At 38.4% G+C, this 17401-nt stretch overlaps 7 protein-coding genes, 9 long non-coding RNA genes and 1 other non-coding gene across 17 annotated transcripts; 11 read left to right on the plus strand and 6 right to left on the minus strand.

Moving 5' to 3' along the window:
• Positions 1 to 83: 83 nt before the first annotated feature.
• Positions 84 to 540, minus strand: SPOM_SPNCRNA.5158. The gene has a single exon (NR_194514.1). It is a non-coding gene; the product is annotated as a non-coding RNA (long non-coding RNA).
• A 574-nt stretch (positions 541 to 1114) lies between these two features.
• On the plus strand, positions 1115 to 2511 carry lip5 (lipoic acid synthetase Lip5). Its single transcript, NM_001356219.2, has 2 exons — positions 1115 to 1177; positions 1219 to 2511. Exons 1-2 carry the CDS (start codon positions 1130 to 1132, stop codon positions 2281 to 2283), a joined length of 1113 nt encoding a protein of 370 aa, NP_001342714.1. The 5' UTR covers positions 1115 to 1129; the 3' UTR covers positions 2284 to 2511.
• On the minus strand, positions 1144 to 3713 carry SPOM_SPBC8D2.16C (uncharacterized protein). The gene is made up of 2 exons (NM_001021473.3): positions 3444 to 3713; positions 1144 to 3400 (listed from the first exon to the last, which is right to left on the minus strand). The coding sequence occupies exons 1-2, from the start codon at positions 3567 to 3569 to the stop codon at positions 2579 to 2581; spliced, it is 948 nt and encodes a 315-aa protein (NP_595578.1). The 5' UTR covers positions 3570 to 3713; the 3' UTR covers positions 1144 to 2578.
• On the plus strand, positions 2801 to 3029 carry SPOM_SPNCRNA.5159. Its single transcript, NR_194515.1, has one exon. It is a non-coding gene; the product is annotated as a non-coding RNA (long non-coding RNA).
• SPOM_SPNCRNA.5160 lies at positions 3276 to 3526 on the plus strand. The gene has a single exon (NR_194516.1). It is a non-coding gene; the product is annotated as a non-coding RNA (long non-coding RNA).
• A 654-nt stretch (positions 3714 to 4367) lies between the features above and the next one.
• Positions 4368 to 6499, plus strand: gmh4 (alpha-1,2-galactosyltransferase Gmh4). Its single transcript, NM_001021474.4, has 2 exons — positions 4368 to 5925; positions 5979 to 6499. The coding sequence occupies exons 1-2, from the start codon at positions 5015 to 5017 to the stop codon at positions 6052 to 6054; spliced, it is 987 nt and encodes a 328-aa protein (NP_595579.2). The 5' UTR covers positions 4368 to 5014; the 3' UTR covers positions 6055 to 6499.
• On the minus strand, positions 6271 to 7904 carry SPOM_SPBC8D2.18C (adenosylhomocysteinase). Its single transcript, NM_001021475.3, has one exon. The coding sequence runs from the start codon at positions 7798 to 7800 to the stop codon at positions 6499 to 6501; it is 1302 nt and encodes a 433-aa protein (NP_595580.1). The 5' UTR covers positions 7801 to 7904; the 3' UTR covers positions 6271 to 6498.
• SPOM_SPNCRNA.5161 lies at positions 7013 to 7249 on the plus strand. Its single transcript, NR_194517.1, has one exon. It is a non-coding gene; the product is annotated as a non-coding RNA (long non-coding RNA).
• On the plus strand, positions 7507 to 7707 carry SPOM_SPNCRNA.5162. Its single transcript, NR_194518.1, has one exon. It is a non-coding gene; the product is annotated as a non-coding RNA (long non-coding RNA).
• Positions 7905 to 8176: 272 nt separating the features above from the next.
• Positions 8177 to 14469, minus strand: sec31 (COPII-coated vesicle-associated protein Sec31). Its single transcript, NM_001021477.3, has one exon. The coding sequence runs from the start codon at positions 14338 to 14340 to the stop codon at positions 10666 to 10668; it is 3675 nt and encodes a 1224-aa protein (NP_595582.1). The 5' UTR covers positions 14341 to 14469; the 3' UTR covers positions 8177 to 10665.
• On the plus strand, positions 8286 to 10144 carry mde3 (serine/threonine protein kinase Mde3; the record flags this gene model as incomplete). The annotated part of the gene is made up of 3 exons (NM_001021476.1): positions 8286 to 8432; positions 8479 to 8553; positions 8687 to 10144. The coding sequence occupies 3 exons, from the start codon at positions 8286 to 8288 to the stop codon at positions 10142 to 10144; spliced, it is 1680 nt and encodes a 559-aa protein (NP_595581.1).
• SPOM_SPNCRNA.5163 lies at positions 10897 to 12024 on the plus strand. The gene has a single exon (NR_194519.1). It is a non-coding gene; the product is annotated as a non-coding RNA (long non-coding RNA).
• A 150-nt stretch (positions 14470 to 14619) lies between the features above and the next one.
• Positions 14620 to 16660, minus strand: tim50 (TIM23 translocase complex subunit Tim50). The gene has a single exon (NM_001021478.4). The coding sequence runs from the start codon at positions 16606 to 16608 to the stop codon at positions 15250 to 15252; it is 1359 nt and encodes a 452-aa protein (NP_595583.2). The 5' UTR covers positions 16609 to 16660; the 3' UTR covers positions 14620 to 15249.
• Positions 15496 to 15783, plus strand: SPOM_SPNCRNA.5164. The gene has a single exon (NR_194520.1). It is a non-coding gene; the product is annotated as a non-coding RNA (long non-coding RNA).
• SPOM_SPNCRNA.5165 lies at positions 16164 to 16499 on the plus strand. The gene has a single exon (NR_194521.1). It is a non-coding gene; the product is annotated as a non-coding RNA (long non-coding RNA).
• On the plus strand, positions 16644 to 16884 carry SPOM_SPNCRNA.5166. Its single transcript, NR_194522.1, has one exon. It is a non-coding gene; the product is annotated as a non-coding RNA (long non-coding RNA).
• Positions 16885 to 17275: 391 nt separating this feature from the next.
• SPOM_SPBTRNALEU.05 lies at positions 17276 to 17373 on the minus strand. The gene is given in 2 exon segments: positions 17276 to 17319; positions 17336 to 17373. It is a non-coding gene; the product is annotated as a tRNA-Leu (tRNA).
• Between the last annotated feature and the right edge of the window lie 28 nt (positions 17374 to 17401).

A 17401-nucleotide genomic window follows, 5' to 3' on the forward strand; every position in this document is an offset into this window, starting at 1 on the left:
GAATCTAGTTTTTTTATTCAAATATTATTTTGTAGTTACTTTTTAGTTTCTATCTAAATTTTGGCCTAAATCACACTACATTGTGAATAGAAACCTAGGGTGTAGACTAACGAAACTTTGATCGTTTTTAAGAAATATATCTATACGTTAGAGTAAAGATCCTTTTAAGTAAGCAATGGGTATTTAATTAAACCAAAACAAATGGCTTTTGGGTTGTTATGCCACCTCGCTTTTGCAGCCATTGATCATGATCTATCTCTATTTCATTGAAGCTGAGTTTGAGTATTTCTCATTTAATAATAGACATACTAGTAACAATTCATTCCACAACCTCCAAGGTAGAAACCAAAAGTTAAATTCACTACAAGATGCACTAGCTAAAAGTTATGAGAGAATGCTTGAAAAAGAGTGCACAAAGCTGCTCTCAAATATCATTTAGCAATCTTTAACCAGCTTAATTCGTTTTATGTCAAGCATTGCTCATGCGAAAATAAATAGAAAAAATTCTTACTTGAGATTTTGTAAATCACGCATAAAAAAGACGGAAGCTGTTAAAGAAGAGAAGCATTATTTTCAAAAAAAGTTTCAAATATACTCATATGTGTCTCTAAAATTAAAAGGTTACATAGAAAATCTGTCTAGGCCTGTTTTTACAGGGCTTTCATAAATGAGTAAATCGAAGTCGAAATCAAAGTGACCTTGCAGAAACATACTATACATATTCATAATAGGAAGCTAAAGTTTTGAAAATCACTCAAAAAATAGGAGAATCCCTATGACGAGAAATTTACCATAGTACGTGAGACCACAAAATTTTGAGAGTTTATTTGAAAAAAATATTCAATTATATCTTTACTTTACGCTTGTAGTTTGGCTGATTAGTGTCCAAAACTATGGTAAACAGCTTGGTTTAATGTTTTGAATTTTCTTACAATTGTCCACAAACTGAGTCGTATTCAACAAAAAAAACGAAACTTCGAATTATGAAGGAGACTGTTTAATAGGTAAAATAACGTTTAAAACATCTGTTTTCTATTGATGGGCTAACACGGATAATAGGTAGTAGTAAGGTTAGTACTTTATATCCAATCCCATACTGTCTAATAGTCCTTACTTCCTCTACACAGCAATGTTGAAAATAGGTCGAAATGCTACGATATTAAAAAACAATTTTTGGGTGAGTTTTCTTTTATTTATAGTTTTATTAATATAGCATAGTTTGCCTCCGTGAGGTTTCAATCTGGAGGGTTTTCAGAAAAGTTGGCGAAAGGACCATCATTTGCAGATTTCTTGAACATGGATAAACCATTGACTGCTGACGAAGCTTTCGAGTTAGATAGAAAAGTAGAGCTACCAAATGGCTCTATACACAAAAGATTGCCTTCATGGCTTAAAACCAAAGTTCCACTAGGAACAAATTTTAACCGAATAAAGCATGATTTGCGGGGATCTCATCTCCATACGGTTTGTGAAGAAGCGAAATGTCCGAATATTGGAGAATGCTGGGGAGGTAAAGACAAATCTCGTGCCACAGCTACGATCATGCTTATGGGTGATACTTGTACTCGTGGATGTCGCTTTTGTTCGGTAAAGACCAGTCGCCGTCCAGGTCCTTTAGATCCCAACGAGCCTGAAAATACAGCAGAAGCCATCAAACAATGGAACCTTGGGTACATTGTTCTCACTAGTGTCGATAGAGATGACCTGACTGACCTTGGTGCCAATCATATAGCAAAAACGATTCAAAAAATTAAAGAAAAAGCCCCGCACATCTTGGTAGAAGCTTTGACCCCCGATTTTAGTGGAAGAATGGATTTGGTTGAGATTGTAGCTAAATCTGGTTTGGACGTCTTTGCACACAATGTAGAAACGGTAGAGGAACTTACCCCATTTGTTCGAGATCGACGAGCCACATATCGACAAAGTCTGAGCGTGCTAAAACATGTGAAGAAAACATGTCCTCACCTTATCACTAAAACCAGTATTATGCTTGGTCTAGGTGAAACCGATGCGGAAATTCTAACAACTCTTAAGGATCTCCTGGAACATAATGTAGATGTCGTTACCTTTGGTCAATATATGAGACCTACCAAACGACACCTAAAAGTGCAAGAGTATGTACATCCTAAGAAGTTTGAATATTGGAAAGAAGTGGCAGAGAAATTAGGATTCTTATACGTGGCTAGTGGTCCACTTGTTCGTAGTAGCTATAAGGCTGGCGAATATTTTATGGAGAATCTTATTAAAAAGAGATCAGGAAACCCTGCTTCTATGAGTGTTTAAACATGGCTGCTTATCTAGGTACACTCGATAGGAGTTTGTCTTCAACAGAATTACCCTTTTTTGCATTGACTCGAATCATCTTTTAAATTTTTTTATTCTTTATTTCAACAATACACTCTTAGATATAATTTTAATCATAATAATTCTCGTCTTAGTTTCTAATATCGTCTTTATACCCAAGTTATCCTTATAATTTATCATATTCAAAATTGATTTTGTTTTCCTTGATTAGCGAGACAGCTTTATAATATTTAAGTAAGAAAAAGACAGCTTCACCTTTGTAAGTATTTAGGCTTTATCGTCGTCCATGCATCAGCAACATATCTGACAAACGGGTCATGGCCGCCAAAAGTATCTCTTCAGGAATGGGATCATTTAGAAAAGAAACTGGGAATGGGTTAAAAGAAATACTTTTGGCAGTGGAGTCTACGAGCTCTTTTTGTACGACATTGTCTTGTAAAACAAGAACAGCATGCCGAAACGAACTTGGTAAACTCGCTTCTAACTCTTTTGAAGTAATAGCTGAAGTCTGACTGTTGATTTGAACAACAAAGTCATATCCACCTTTGTAAGGAGAACTTTTACACAGCTGAGAAGAAAGACATGACCGCACCTTGTAACCCCAATAATGACCACCTTTTTCTCGTGGAGCTGAAAAAGACACGATATCACCTTGAAGCTGGCCTTCTTCGTTTGGAGACTGCGCTTTTAATCGAACCGTGACCCTTGTTCTAGGAGCAAGGACGCTGGGGCTGGAAACGATTACATTGTGAGATAGTCCAGCATTTATAATATATTTATTCTTTGCTTGCGGAGATGGATGAGTAACGATTCCCTCTCGGTATGGGAATTCAATATTCACTGTGCTAGCCTTGTCATTTCTGAGGGGAAGTAATGGAAAGCAGCTAGTATATTTTAGATGTGGATTTAGTGGAAACAATTCCTTCCTCATAAAGAAAGGCGTTTCGAAATAGCATAATAAGTCCGTGAGAAATTTTGTGGGATCCTTTAAATAAGCATCAGAGGAAAGTGTATGTACCTGGGTGTTTTGCACATATTCAGGGTCCTCTAGCAAAATAATTTCGTCAATACCATATAGAGAAACTATTCTCGAAATCTATATTTTGAGTTAATACGCGACAACAACGAATCTTTCAAACCTTCCAGACAAAACTCGTTTTAAGCTGCAAATTGTATGCTACATTTAGACTTGAAATAGGTAATGCTAAAGATATCGTATATCGTCTCGTTGGTGGTAAGCTTTGTATTTCGCTTTCTTTTTCCATAGCAGTTTCTGTAAGCAATTAATGAGAAGTAATAATATGGCCCAAGTAGCAGTATTTTATTTACTTTTTGCTGTCTTGGGAAACAGAATATTAGGATTTGGCTTTTTATAAAAATTTTAACGTCTTAAAAAGTTGGTGAAGAGTAAAGGCATGAATTTCATTTACCAGGCTAAAAACCGTCCATTTAATATAATTAAACTAATTTTAAATTTTTTTTGAAGTATTGATCAAGGTAAAGGGATATTTTATATCAATACTTTTATTGATAGGTAAAAAAAAAAATCCTGTACTTCATAAACAATGAAAAAAATTCAAACAAACAAATGTGTTTAATGCCATTCAATGAGTGCGATTTAAACTATCAATGAGTCTTCGTAAATACCAAAGGGCTATAGAATCCCCTTTTTTTTTTTTTTTTTTTTTCTTTATATGGAAATAATAAAAAAAATGGTGTACACTTTGCTTGCAATTTATATAAACCAACTATACACGCCGAAGCTTGTATATAACCGCTGTAAAAATTTGTTAGTAGAAAAAACAAGATGATATTTTATTAATTACATACATAATTTTTTAAGTCAATAGAAGTTCATCGACTCTGATTCAATTCATCTTCAATCTTACTCTATTTACTATTTACTTTTATGATTTTCGCTATATAATGAGTAGCACCGGGTATAACGCTATAACAGTTTAAAGTATAATTTCAATATCACTAAAAAAATCTAAAAACACGTTAGAGTACGTTAGGTAGGATGCATCGTACACGTTAATCAAAATCCTTCGAATGTCGAACACGCAGACTACAAATACAGCCAAGTTGCTGCCAATTATAAAAGCAACGTTTCTCTGCTCTTAGTACGTGGTTGGGTGGATCCTGATTTCTGTAAAAATCATATTCAATATCAATAACCAGTCCATCTTGACTCGTAGTCTTTGAAACGGTGTAAAAGGATTGTTGTCAGGATAAGCTATAATCTATTGTTGTTTAAATTGTAGAATCTTCCTCTTTTTTAAATATCGCCGATATAGCTTGACAAAAAGGCTCATTTTGAAAGCTAGGCGTTGTGTTCTCGCAAGGTTTCTTTCATTATCCGGTTTTTCGTATTTCTTAGTGAAAACGCCCTCTGTAACATCTTTACTGTTTTAATTTTCGGATATACTCGCGTATATATCGTTGGATCATTTATTTGCATTTAAAAAAGGGCCATATATATTCCATTTTCTTTACGACCCAGATCTTTATACCTTTTTTTCTCTTCTCTATTTATACCTTCTCGATTTACAGATATTCTCTTACCTTCTTTTCTACATTATTTGCACATTTAAAAAACCCCTAAGGTTTATTCTTTTAAACCGTTATCTTGTTCCATAGACGCGCATAACCAACTCATTTTTTCTCGCAAACTGTTTGTTTTGCACTTTTTTACTTTGTATTCTGCAAGATGTTCAACTTTCGTTTATTTTCTCGTAGAGGAAAAAGTTTAGGTCTCTTGGCCATCGTTTTATTGCTTTTTGGCTTTTATTCTTTAAAGTCTTCAATGCCTGTTTATTCCAATTCGATTGGTTCTCCCAGTGCCCATTCCTCTTCATACAAAGGTGTTTCTAAGGCGAAAACATCTCCACAAGATCCTGATTCCGTAGTCATGTTGATTGTTAGTTTTGACGACCATTATGATTCAAGTAGATCTGACTCCAGCTCTGTCTTCCTGGATAAAGTGCTTTCTGATCGTACAGAGTATGCCTTGCGTCATGGCTATACCCTAGTCCACAAGAAAGCCCGCGATATTCAAGCGAGGTATGGTGTCTATGGTACTTGGAGTATTATCCCAGCTTTGAGGGAAACTTTGGCTGAGTATCCCGACGCTGGCTGGATATGGTTGCTCGATGCAAAGGCTGTTATAATGAATCCTTCCGAATCTCTCAAGGATAGGGTCTTGAAACCAGAAAAACTGTCGCAGCATTTGCTTCTTAATTCTCCGATCGATCCATTAAAGAACTACATCCGTACACGCCGTAAAATGGATCCATCTGATGTATTTGTAATTACCACCAGTGATTATAATGGAATTAGTACGCGTTCTTTGCTTATTAAAAATAACAACTTTGCGCCATTTCTTTTAGATGCTTGGAATGAACCTTTGTTGAAATCCGCCGGTTTTGATCAAGCTGAGCGATCTGCGCTATCCCACTTATTGGAAGCACATAACACTATCTTGGATCATGTTGCACTTGTGTCTCCTAAAGTTTTAAATTCATACACCAACTCTGCGGTCGATTTGAATTACGAAGAAGGTGATTTCTTGGTTATTCTTCAGGACTGTGAGAACGCTGCTGCATGCGAGCGTATATTCGAGTATGTATTCTATTTATCATCTTGGTCTCTTGTATTTTTACTAACACTTCCAGCAACTACTATCAACAGAGAAAACTTCCAGCCATTAAAAAGCAGCTTTCGGAAGAAACGGTTGATGAACAATCGTAGGTTAGTACTGTCTTAGCATCTTACTTTCATTTCCAGTAACTCATCTTCATCTAAACCTATCTTTCAAATTCGGTGGTTTGCATATTCCTACATTAATTTAATGAATTTATACTTAATTTCCTTTGTTTGATCAAGGGAAGATATGTTTTTCGTTTACGGAAATACATCGCAGATTGGTTTACAAGTCAAGCAATTCATATGTTATATTCATCAAATCTTCTTAATGAAAGCACGTTAATTGCTATTCTATGCAAAGAAAGAAACATTTATTATGTTTGACCTGAAATCCACATAAACCCAGTTGAATAACATTAATGCATTTCATGGCGACATAGAGACATAGATGCTGTTGAAACATCACTCATGCAAAAAAAAGAGGCTGAAACATTTTTAAAGTAATTATAACTTCAAAATAAATTCTATAAACTAAATGATAAGAATAGATTAGTAACGATAGTGATCAGCCTTGTAAGGACCGTCAACAGGGATACCCAAGTAGTCGGATTGAACAGAAGTCAAAGTAGTAAGTTTGACACCGAGTTTACCCAAATGAAGACGGGCAACCTCCTCATCCAACTTCTTGGGAAGCATATGAACACCAAGAGGATAGCTGGTGTTATCGGTCCACAAAGCGATTTGGGCAAGGACCTGGTTAGTGAAAGAGCAGGACATAACAAAAGAGGGATGTCCGGTGGCACAACCAAGGTTAACGAGACGACCATCAGCTAAAAGAATGATATGACGACCGTTCTTCAATTCATAACGATCAACCTGGGGCTTGATGTTAACAACATCCTTAGCGTTAGCCTTCAACCAAGCGACATCGATCTCGACATCAAAATGACCAATGTTACAAACGATAGAGTCCTCCTTCATTTCGTTGAAGTGCTCACCACGAATAATGTCACGGCAACCAGTGGTGGTAACAAAGATTTGACCTTCCTTAACAGCCTCTTCCATAGTGGTGACTTCGAAACCGTCCATAGCGGCTTGAAGGGCATTGATGGGATCGACTTCAGTGACAATGACACGGGCACCTTGGCTACGAAGAGAAGTTGAACAACCTTTACCAACATCACCAAAACCAGCAACAACAGCAACTTTACCAGCAATCATAACATCAGTGGCACGCTTGATACCATCCACCAAGGACTCCTTGCATCCAAAAAGATTGTCAAACTTGGACTTGGTAACAGAGTCGTTAACGTTAATAGCAGGAACCTTAAGCTTGTTCTCCTTGAACATTTTGTACAAGTTGTGAACACCAGTGGTGGTCTCCTCAGAGATACCACGAATGTCAACCAAAAGTTCAGGGTGACGCTCATGAACAAGAGCAGTCAAATCTCCACCATCATCCAAAATCATGTTCAAAGGCTTACCACTAGGGAAAGACTTCAATTGTTGCTCAATACACCAGAGGTATTCTTCCTCAGTCTCACCCTTCCAGGCGAAAACAGGGACACCAGTGGCGGCAATGGCAGCAGCAGCATGATCTTGAGTAGAATAAATGTTGCAAGAGGACCAGGTAACTTCAGCACCCAAAGCAACCAAAGTTTCGATGAGGACGGCGGTTTGGATGGTCATGTGAAGGCAACCAGCAATACGGGCTCCCTTCAAAGGCTGAGACTTGGCATATTTCTCGCGAACAGCGATCAAACCGGGCATCTCATTTTCAGCGATTTCGAGCTCCTTGCGACCAAAGGCAGCAAGAGAGATATCAGCAACTTTGTAGTTTTGAGTAGCCATAATGAGTTAAAAAATTATATGATTCTATTAAAAATAGTAAAAAAAAATAGATGTATCAAGCAAAAGATCAACTACCACGTCCTTACGAATGGTTGGCAAAGGATGAGTTGAAGTGCGAAAAAATGAGTCGACTAAGCACAGTAAGCCTCTTAATCAAATTTGTTGAGAAAAAAGTTTTATTAAATAAAAAATATTCAATAAAAACTTTTCATAAAAAAATATTCCTCCAAAACGAAGTTTACGAGATGACGATCGATCTGCAATGGGAAAATGTTTGAAATTCAGGTAATTCACTTAAAAACATATATTTATTGTAATTCTTGAAGTTTAATCTAAAGATCTACTCATTCTAAGCTCTTTAGCAGGAGCTTGGTGAGTAAATGCAGCCAAGCGCGTAATATGTTGGAATGTAAACAAACATAAACAAACCCATTCTCAGCTTCTATTTCTACCACTATACATATTTTACTGAAAACACAGATACAATGAGTAATGAAAGTATTTACTCAGTGTTAGATTTGACACAAGTCATATTTGAAGATAGATATTTGGTTAAGCAAAAGCTCGGTGATGGCAGCTTTGGAACGGTATATTTAGCTCAAAGAAAAGAAAAAAACGGACTTTACGAAACAGTAAGAAAAGAATAAAACAAACTTCTGAAATCTAACAATTGTGAAGGTTGCGGTGAAGAAATTAAAGAACAGTAGCAAGCCCAAACCAAAGCATGAACTTTTGAAGCTGAGAGAATCCTTGGTAAGTACTTAAAATCTTAGAAGAAGAAACCAAAGATGTTTCAACGTCGTTCAGCTCAAGCTCGACAAAATTGAATTACTGTGTTTATCGCATGCATTTTTTAAATCCTATTATCTACGAGTCTAACAAAAAGGCATTACGAAAAATTTCAAAGCATCCTTGTTTAATCGATCTCTTGGAGACGTTTATGGACCCCTATCGCAATATATTTTTAGTTATGGAGTTTATGGATTGCAATCTATTCCAGCTTTTTAAAAGGCGGCAAGGAAGACTTTTCACAAAGGAAACAGCATTTAATATACTTCTGCAAATAATCAGTGGAATCGAGCATATTCACAAGCATGGATTCATGCATCGAGATATCAAACCTGAAAATATTCTTGTCAAAAGGATCAGTCCCAAGCCCATTTCGTCAAGGTACTCCATAAAACTTGGAGATTTTGGCTTAGCGCGTCCATCTGTTTCAAGTGACCCATTGACTGAGTATGTATCGACGCGTTGGTATCGGGCTCCCGAGCTATTGTTACGAAGTGGATCATATAACCATTCTGTAGATCTTTATGCATTTGGATGCATTGTTTTCGAGATTTACTCTTTAAAACCTCTCTTCCCTGGTAGGAATGAGACCGACCAACTCAATCGCGTCTGCGAAATTTTGGGCAATCCAGGAATTGATGAATTAGATACACTACATTATTGGTCTCAAGCGAAAGAATTAGCAAAGAGACTGGGATTTATGCTTCCTCCAACAAAACCATATCCCATCCAGAAGTTGCTTCCGCAAAATTGTCCAGAAGGTCATGCAAAGATGATTCCTTGTTTGTTAGCTTGGAACCCCGATGTACGGCCAACAGCCAAATATTGTAAAGAGGTGTTCTTTCCTTTACCTCCAAGTGCATCAAAGTCAAATTCTGTTCCACAGAAAATCAGCAATCCCAAGGTAGAGCAAAATTTGGGATTTCCAATTTCAAGGGAGGATAAGAAATCAACAAGAAGAGTGGGTTGGCTAAAAAAAAATCTATCCGAATTTGTGAGTTCGGTGAAAAGTGTATTTCCTGATTCGCATGGTTCTCAACCGCACGTAAAAACCGAAAAGCCGATTAATGCTAAGGAATCCACCGGACATCTTGCGAACCCTATAGCTTCAAGTAATGTCCCAGCCATCTCGCTGAAGCCAGGTGAGCTTCATGAATCGGTATTCTTTAGCGAGAACGAACAGATCGATTATTTATTAACTTCGATTGATTACCTCCCATCGTATAAACCGCCTTCTAATGGAAGTAACATTGCGATAAACGCTTTTAATGAGACTGTTGGCGACAGAATTCCTTCGTCTAAAGACATATTGATAACGGAGAAAATACCGTTTAAAAAAGAAAACGAAATACGAGATTCCATTGTTCCTTCATGTTCACAACCTGATGAATCCAATAAGGAAGGTGTCGCGTCATGCTTACTACTCCAGAAAAGTGGGATGGAAATGACTTCAGTTTTAGAATACTCAACTCCTAATCCTGCTGAAGTTCAAAACATATGTAATGACCATGCAAAATTCGAAACCAGTAAAAGCTTACATCTAAGTTCGCCATGAGTGAAAGTAAAATGCAAATGAAGAGAAACTTGGACACTAATTATTTTATCGGCATTCATGTTTCCATCTGAAGTTATTTCAAGAATTCATCGACTATCTCATCTCATCCGAATCAACTTTACCGATTAACAGGACTCTGGATAAGCTTGTATTTAACATTACCCGCATAAAACCTTTTAAACAACGGGGATTCTTACTAAGTACTTAAAAACAAATATGGAAATTAATGTCAACGTAATGTGCTATTCGGCGAACTATTTTCATCAAGCCTCTAAATGTTTAGGGATCAAAGAGTCTACAAAAGAAGTTGCAGTTTCATGAAATTCGCCAGTTTCATGCTATCACAACTTAAAGTGTACCAGGCTGCAAACGGTAAAGTCATGTCATAAACATCAACAATATAAATATAGATCCTTCACAAAACTATTTCCCTTCACCTTCCTTAGCTACATGAGGCTAAATAGCTAAACATCAAACTAATATCAAATGCCTAATACTTAAAAACGTAATTTTGATTTCGTTTAGGTAGTAGACTTACTCAAAGTGATAAGTCTGGTAACACCAACGATCCAATGTTCACACTGATCACCAAGTGTAGTAACGATGTTAGTTTGAATATTCGACGCAGTTTGATAATCATGAGCATTCAAAGAAGTAGCAAGGGCGAGTAATTCGTCAGTCAAAGGTTTTGATAAAACATTAGAGTTAAGGCGATCAAACAGCATGTTTAATCGCTTTTCAGTATCATGGACTACACGAGACATTTGAGGGGGTAGAGACTGGGATACACGCTGCAGTTCAGCATTTAACATCTCGTAAATAGGTCTCAAGTTACCAGGAATATGACTACGATCTCCAGCAGGATATGTCAATGGTGCACTAGTTGATGCAGCGGTAGAAGAACGGCCTGCAGACGTTGCAATTGGAGGTCGTGAAACTGCTGAAGAGCTTGGAAGCGCAGTACTGACAGGAGGTGGTTGAGGAATTTGAGGTCTTGTAGCAGAAACTGGGGGTAAACGGCTGGAAACGGGAGGGAGTTGAGGTGTCACGGAGGGAGAAAGAGCGGATGGGGAAGGAACGCTGACGGTTGGGGGCTCATAAGCAGAAGCTCTCTGAGAAGCTGTGGGTGGTAAAGGCACCACTCGGTTAGCGGGTTGTTTAGGAGGTGGAACTATCTGAGATCCGCCATGAGGCTTGTACGTATGAGCAGGGTTAACAGTTGAAGAAGCCACTGCAATTGGTGTATAAGGGTTTGAGGGAGGCATGTTTGGAGAGGAAGAAATACGAGAAGCAGCAGCAACAGGTGACTGGGGTGCTACAGGTGTATAAGGATTTGGATGACTGGGTTGTTGCACTGGAGGAACACGCGTACCACTTGCCGTAGGAGGGTGGTAAGTCTCACCGACCTTAGGAGGAGGTGGTGATGCTATAGCGGGAGCGCTTGCAGTCATGGATGCAGTAGGAGGAGGAGGAGGAAGGGTGCTAACGCTGCTAGTACGGGACATTGCAGCTGGTTGAGCACTTGAAGCACCAGGGAATGGGCTTCTTACCGGGGCCATAGAAGGAGCAGCACGTCTCATAGGTAGCTGACCAAGCATGGGGGCATCATTCCATCCAGCAGTGGTAGACGTACTGGGAGGAGGAAGTGGGTGGACATCAGCAGGCGTTATGTGGGATGATGTTGTAGCATAAGGCGAAGTATATGAAGTCGTTCGTGGCACCGTTGGAAGTATGGAGGACGCTTGAGAAGTTTTGGGTTGTACAGGCGCATATCCAGTTTGCTTAATTTGATGGATAGGAGGGACTGCATGGGGCTCAAGCAACATGGTCAATCTTTGAATTTCTTCTTTTGCGCCAGGGAACTCTGTAGGTACAAGATTAAGATAGCTCATAGCATCATCAAATTTTCCTGAAGCACTCAAGATTTTAGCGTATGCAATATAAACCTCATAAAGACCAGCCAACTTCCAATCTTTCGTTGCCGAAAGCTCATCATCTTTGTAGACAACGATGGAGCGGAACATGCTAACTTTATCCATCAGTTTAGTAAGTTGTTCCACATAAGCACCATATGCCGAAGCTGCCTTAGATGTCTTAGTTGAAGTAGCTAGCTGCTTCAACCAAAGGTTAGCATAACTCTGTAATGATTTGCTAGCAATATAACAAAATTCAGCAGATCTGATAGATTTCTCATCTTCGAGGTCTTCAAGACGCTGTCCCAAAGTACTGCACAATGGAGCGAACTCATCATCGGTTGCATAGGTACAAATAAACACAAAAATGTCCTTCCATTCACTAACCTCTGCGTTATCTACAACATTTTGTAAATCGTTATCAGCAATACATGCAGATAGACGCATGTATGAAGGTTTGTGTTCTTGAAGTTCATAAAACGCGTCTCTTACGCATTTACGACATTCCTTACCACCAAAGGTGGATAAGAAAAGTGCTTCAGATATTTTTTTCTCCTCAAGGCAAGCTTTCACGGCCGATAAAACATCACCGGTAAGAAGCGCCTCAGTGATGTTTTTCTCTAAGTCAGAATCTTCTGGATTGAAGATCTTAAATGAATCTTTTACAATCTCAGCATCCTTCTTGTCAGCTATAGATACTTCTTGCACACTTTCGGCTAATTTCCCATAAAAAGAGGAATCATCATCATAATTCTCATTATTAGCATTCTTTGAAAGTTCATTAGGTGTTGTTGAATCCTTGGCAACAGACTCGTCTACCTTGCTGTCATCCTCATCGTTTTTTGGTTTTAATGTCTTATAACCCAAAAGTTCAGCAAACTTAGACCTAGAAGCGCGCTTACTGACGGCCATAAGTAGCTTCCAATTTATGGCCTCCTCTTCGGAGGCGGATTCTTCCACACCTTTCTGACAAAAATCAGTAATTTCCTTTTCAGTTTGAAATTTGGCGGAAGAATGGAAGGACTTAGCTTCATCTTGCTCAACTTCATCGGGAGCAGAGGTTATAGTGACCTCTTTAGAATTTGGCGAAAAACTAACGATCTTGTTGGGGAAGCCAAATCGAGCACCAACAGGTACTTTAAACCACTTGGGAGCAAGAGGTAGTGAAAACGAAGGTTCTTGTGATCCAGCAATGGAGGGCAAATTGTTAAAAAATTCGTTATCATCTATGGAGGTAGCACCTTTAATAGAGGCTTCTTGACTCTTGTCGGTGTTTGTGCTTTGAATTGAAAAGATAGATACCTTACCCTCCAAAGAAGCGACAGCAACACGATTGGAATTAGAAGGACACCAAGAGCTTTTTGTATACCAATTACCAGAACGAGGAAAACTGCCCAAAGATTCGCCAGTTTCAACATTCCAAACCATAGCACGCCCATCCTTTCCACTACTTAGCAAAAACGTTGGATCTTCAGGGCACCACGAAAGAGAGAGTGCAGCCTTTTGGTGTCCGGTAAGGATGTTTTGAGGAACAGTAGGTTGGCGTAAATCCCACGTTAGGATGATGGGGTTTCTATTATCATCAATAGCAGTTGCAAGGCGAGTGGCATTATTAGGGTGCCAAGCAATACTGTTAACCGCTCCGGTAGCTGCGCTAACACCGGCGGCACCCAAATATGATAGATTCAAGACTTGGCGTTTAAGCTTAACGTCCCAAACGGTAGTGTATTCAGTAGCGTTACCAGAAGCTAAGATATGTGAAACTTTGTTATTCCAAGAAACCACATGAACTTCGGAGGAGCGATTTTGTTTTGGGAGAGCGAAAGGCTGTTGTGGATGCTTGATATCCCAAACCCAAACATCACCTTTATTATCACCAGAGGCTAAAAGATTGGGTTGTAATCTATTGAAATCAAGAGGGCCGAGAATCGAGCCGTTTTCGGATTTATAGGTAGCAATTGAAGCGGACGCTTCATCTGATTTCAAAATAGCAGCAGGATCCCAAAATCCAATACCGCCATCTTCTAAACTACCAGCGATTACACCCATGGGCTTATCTAACGATTTCTCCCATGCTAAATCGTAAAATCTAGTCTTCACGTCGATAGATCCAACGGGTTTTTGTGATTCAGGATTTTCATTCCACAATTCAAGCAAGGTGTCGCTGTTTTTAGAACCCTCCGTCCCGGTATATCCTCCTAACGCTAACAGAGCTTGGTTATCATTCACCCCGCGGGGCGACCACGCCAACGTAGCCGTTTTGCTTATATCCTTCAGTCTCATAACTCACACCAACTTGTGAAATATTGTAAAAACTCCTTTTTATCCTGTTTCAACTATAGTATAACAGGCGAGCTAACCCGTTTTTTGTTTGGTATGATGTGTGGGCTCTTAAAGTGGTTGGTTCTTAGTAGTTTCTTTTAATACATATAGTCCACATGTGGTAGTAGTAGGCTAAAGGGTAGCATAGGTAACAAAGGATAATACACATAGTGCAGTACATAAAGCTTTCTTTGGAACTCAGTGGTAAATTCTCACTAAAAGTAAAAAAAAAATAGATGGACAATATTATTATTATTACGAAAATGAAGGAAACCCTTGATTGATGCTTATATACAAGAATTCATAGATACCCTGTTTTGGTGGAAATTTACATAGTCAGTCAAATTTTTAAATAGGATGACCCAAGAAGGTAAACACTTTAAGTGCGCAGTATAAAGGAACAAAAACTCGGAAGACCAGCGTATTCCCAGCATGGTCCGTACACAAAAAAAACCAGTAAGGAAAAAATTAAAAGAATACTTTTTTGTAGGTTGAATTGAATATAAGAAGTAAATTTTGAATAAGATTTCGAATTTGCACCAATACCCTTGGAAACGTAGGAGAAATGAATTAGAAAGAACGGAGCTTGGGTGGAGAAAAGGAATCCAAAGTACCAAAGCAAAATTGTCGTCCTGTAAAAGAAGTATTAAGACATGGGCATGAGACAAAACGAAGCCAAAATAAGCAGAATGATACGACTTGAAAGTTGTTACATTTTCTCATAAATTAGAGAACAAAATAAAGCGGAATACCGCATTGTGTCAGTCAGCAACAAGCACAAGGGACGTATTATTGTTTAATTTTTCCTTTTTCTTATTTCATTTGAATGTTCTTCAGGAAGGAAACGCTGACACGGGTTTCATCGAAAGCCTATTTGGAAGCATTTGTTTCGGGTGAAAATTGTTGTTGCTGCATTTGTTCTAACTGTTGTTGCTGAACCTCTTCTGGATGGAAGAGAAGATTAAAGATGCTTGTTTTTTGTTCAGCCTCTCGAGCCTTTTCTTCTTCAAGCATTTTAGGTCCATTTTCGTCAATATACTTTTTAAATTCAGCATAAGCAGCCTTTTGTCGCTCACGCTGTATATCAATGATTAATTTGGGTGGCTCTTCAGATACACTCCGTCCTCCAAACAAAAAGGAACTGCCTTTCTTCTTCTTCTCATTCCAATCTTCAATTAACTTGGTGCGTAGTTTTTCCTCTCTGCGGGCATACTCAAGGGGAATGTTTTTACCTTGATAACTTTTAAGAACTGGACGAACGTCTTTAATATCCATGATAGCAATAAACTCCAAAAGAGGAATTAATCCGACCAATTCCTTATCCTTAGGATTTCCTGTCCATGGAGCCATGGCAATTGCGTTATCAGGCTGTTTGGACCATGACTCGGGATTCGTATCGATCATGATCACTCGAGACAGGTCACGATTCAAGTAAGATAAATCTTTGATAACCTTACCCTTCTCATATTTGCTTGACTCGCGAGTAAGTACGGCACTAATACTTACGTGGTATGGATCAATCTTATCGATGATAGGCTTGGCAGTTGCTAAATACTGTCTAGTAAAGATGACTACTTCGTAGTACATGGAGAGATAGCCCAAGAAGTAATCTAAACCAGGACGCTTTGCAGTTCTCCAACCATGTTGACGAGTCCATTCGCTATGAATCAAAAGATCATCCAAACTTAAGACCAAGGTATAAGGTCGATTATAAGGTTCAGGAAGAGGATCAGGGAGCAACTTTTCAAATGCAGGCTCCTGATAGTAAGAGAAGAAGTTATTTGTACGGGCCTTTACCCTATTCCACCAATCTGAAGGGGAATAACCAGCAGCGGGATACTGCTTTTCTAGTTCTTTCTCATCAGGACCATAGCGACGACCGTAGTAAAGTAAACCACCTCCCGTTAATCCCAAGAAACCCCAAAATGCATAACGAGCCTGCTTTTCTCGCTTTAGCATCGTTGAACTAGTATACTCGGGTCCTTTTCCAGGGTCTCCAGTGTAGGACTCATCATTCAAACCATTTAAATCAAGTAATTTTAATGACTCTTTCGCAAGTGAAGAAGTGTCCCGTTTAACTTCTTCTTTTGCGTTTTCGGTGATTTTTGATGTGTCCTTTTCCTCTTGCGACTGGCTTTTCTCAGTCACAAACCGTTTGCCAACAAGGGGCAAAAAAGGACGAGGTCTAGCAAGCCTCAAATTACGAAAAAGAAGAGACCTGTTCAACATTTTGAATGTTGTTGTCTTTTTTATCTTTGTACGGCAATTTGTTGTTGTTTGCGTAGTGTCAGTCCATTAAGAAACCATGTATTTTCAGTGCACTGAGATATCAAACTGTAAGGTATCTCGTAAAACCTCCTTTATTTTTATGCATCTATTAGCAGGAGAATAATAAGACGGACAGTATGACTCGATAGGTTTGACAAATAAATCGAGAAAAGTATCATAAAAAAGGGAAAAGAAATGGAAAAAGGAACAGAGTTTTTGTCCTATGCTAAAAGAATGCTTGTGGATTATTATACTAACGAGGGTGGTAATGCACGGTAAGAAGGTTCATGTTTCCAGCCAAAATTTATTAGATTTATAAAATAATTTACCAGATAATTTTTAAAGAGTTAATTCCGGAATAATTTAATTTAGACAATGGGCGAAACAAGCCAGTTGTCTTTTCTCTTGCAAAAAACATCACTTACTATACGAATCCACTTTGCAAATATTTTGTAATATTGCATTCTGTATTTTCGAAGGATCACAGCAATAACTCGAGATCATATATTATTCTATCATTATAAATGAAAAAAAGAGAATTGGCGCAAAATTAAGAATTCAAGATGTTGTTTTGTTTACAAATTAACGCGCTATTGCGAGTCATCAAACAAATTTGTAAAAAATATATTGCGGCCAGAGAGGTTCGAACTCTCGCGTTTTACAACAGCAGGGATCAAGGCCGAGGCCTCTTAAATCTGCCCCCTTAGACCACTCGGGCATAGCCGCTAGAGATGGTAGATATTAAAATTTGAAA

Source organism: Schizosaccharomyces pombe, assembly GCF_000002945.2.
Source record: "Schizosaccharomyces pombe strain 972h- genome assembly, chromosome: II".
Classification (NCBI taxonomy): domain Eukaryota; kingdom Fungi; phylum Ascomycota; class Schizosaccharomycetes; order Schizosaccharomycetales; family Schizosaccharomycetaceae; genus Schizosaccharomyces; species Schizosaccharomyces pombe.

What these genes read in the sequence shown, in the direction of transcription:
- lip5 (NM_001356219.2), top strand. Translation starts at nt 1,130, where the DNA reads ATGTTGAAAATAGGTCGAAATGCTACGATATTAAAAAACAATTTTTGG. An exon ending in TATTAAAAAACAATTTTTGG is followed by an intron (nt 1,178 to 1,218) that starts GTGAGTTTTCTT and finishes AATATAGCATAG; the next exon opens with TTTGCCTCCGTGAGGTTTCA.
- SPOM_SPBC8D2.16C (NM_001021473.3), bottom strand. Translation starts at nt 3,569, where the DNA reads ATGGAAAAAGAAAGCGAAATACAAAGCTTACCACCAACGAGACGATAT. An exon ending in AAACGAGTTTTGTCTGGAAG is followed by an intron (nt 3,401 to 3,443) that starts GTTTGAAAGATT and finishes CTCAAAATATAG; the next exon opens with ATTTCGAGAATAGTTTCTCT.
- gmh4 (NM_001021474.4), top strand. Translation starts at nt 5,015, where the DNA reads ATGTTCAACTTTCGTTTATTTTCTCGTAGAGGAAAAAGTTTAGGTCTC. An exon ending in GCATGCGAGCGTATATTCGA is followed by an intron (nt 5,926 to 5,978) that starts GTATGTATTCTA and finishes TAACACTTCCAG; the next exon opens with CAACTACTATCAACAGAGAA.
- SPOM_SPBC8D2.18C (NM_001021475.3), bottom strand. Translation starts at nt 7,800, where the DNA reads ATGGCTACTCAAAACTACAAAGTTGCTGATATCTCTCTTGCTGCCTTT.
- sec31 (NM_001021477.3), bottom strand. Translation starts at nt 14,340, where the DNA reads ATGAGACTGAAGGATATAAGCAAAACGGCTACGTTGGCGTGGTCGCCC.
- tim50 (NM_001021478.4), bottom strand. Translation starts at nt 16,608, where the DNA reads ATGTTGAACAGGTCTCTTCTTTTTCGTAATTTGAGGCTTGCTAGACCT.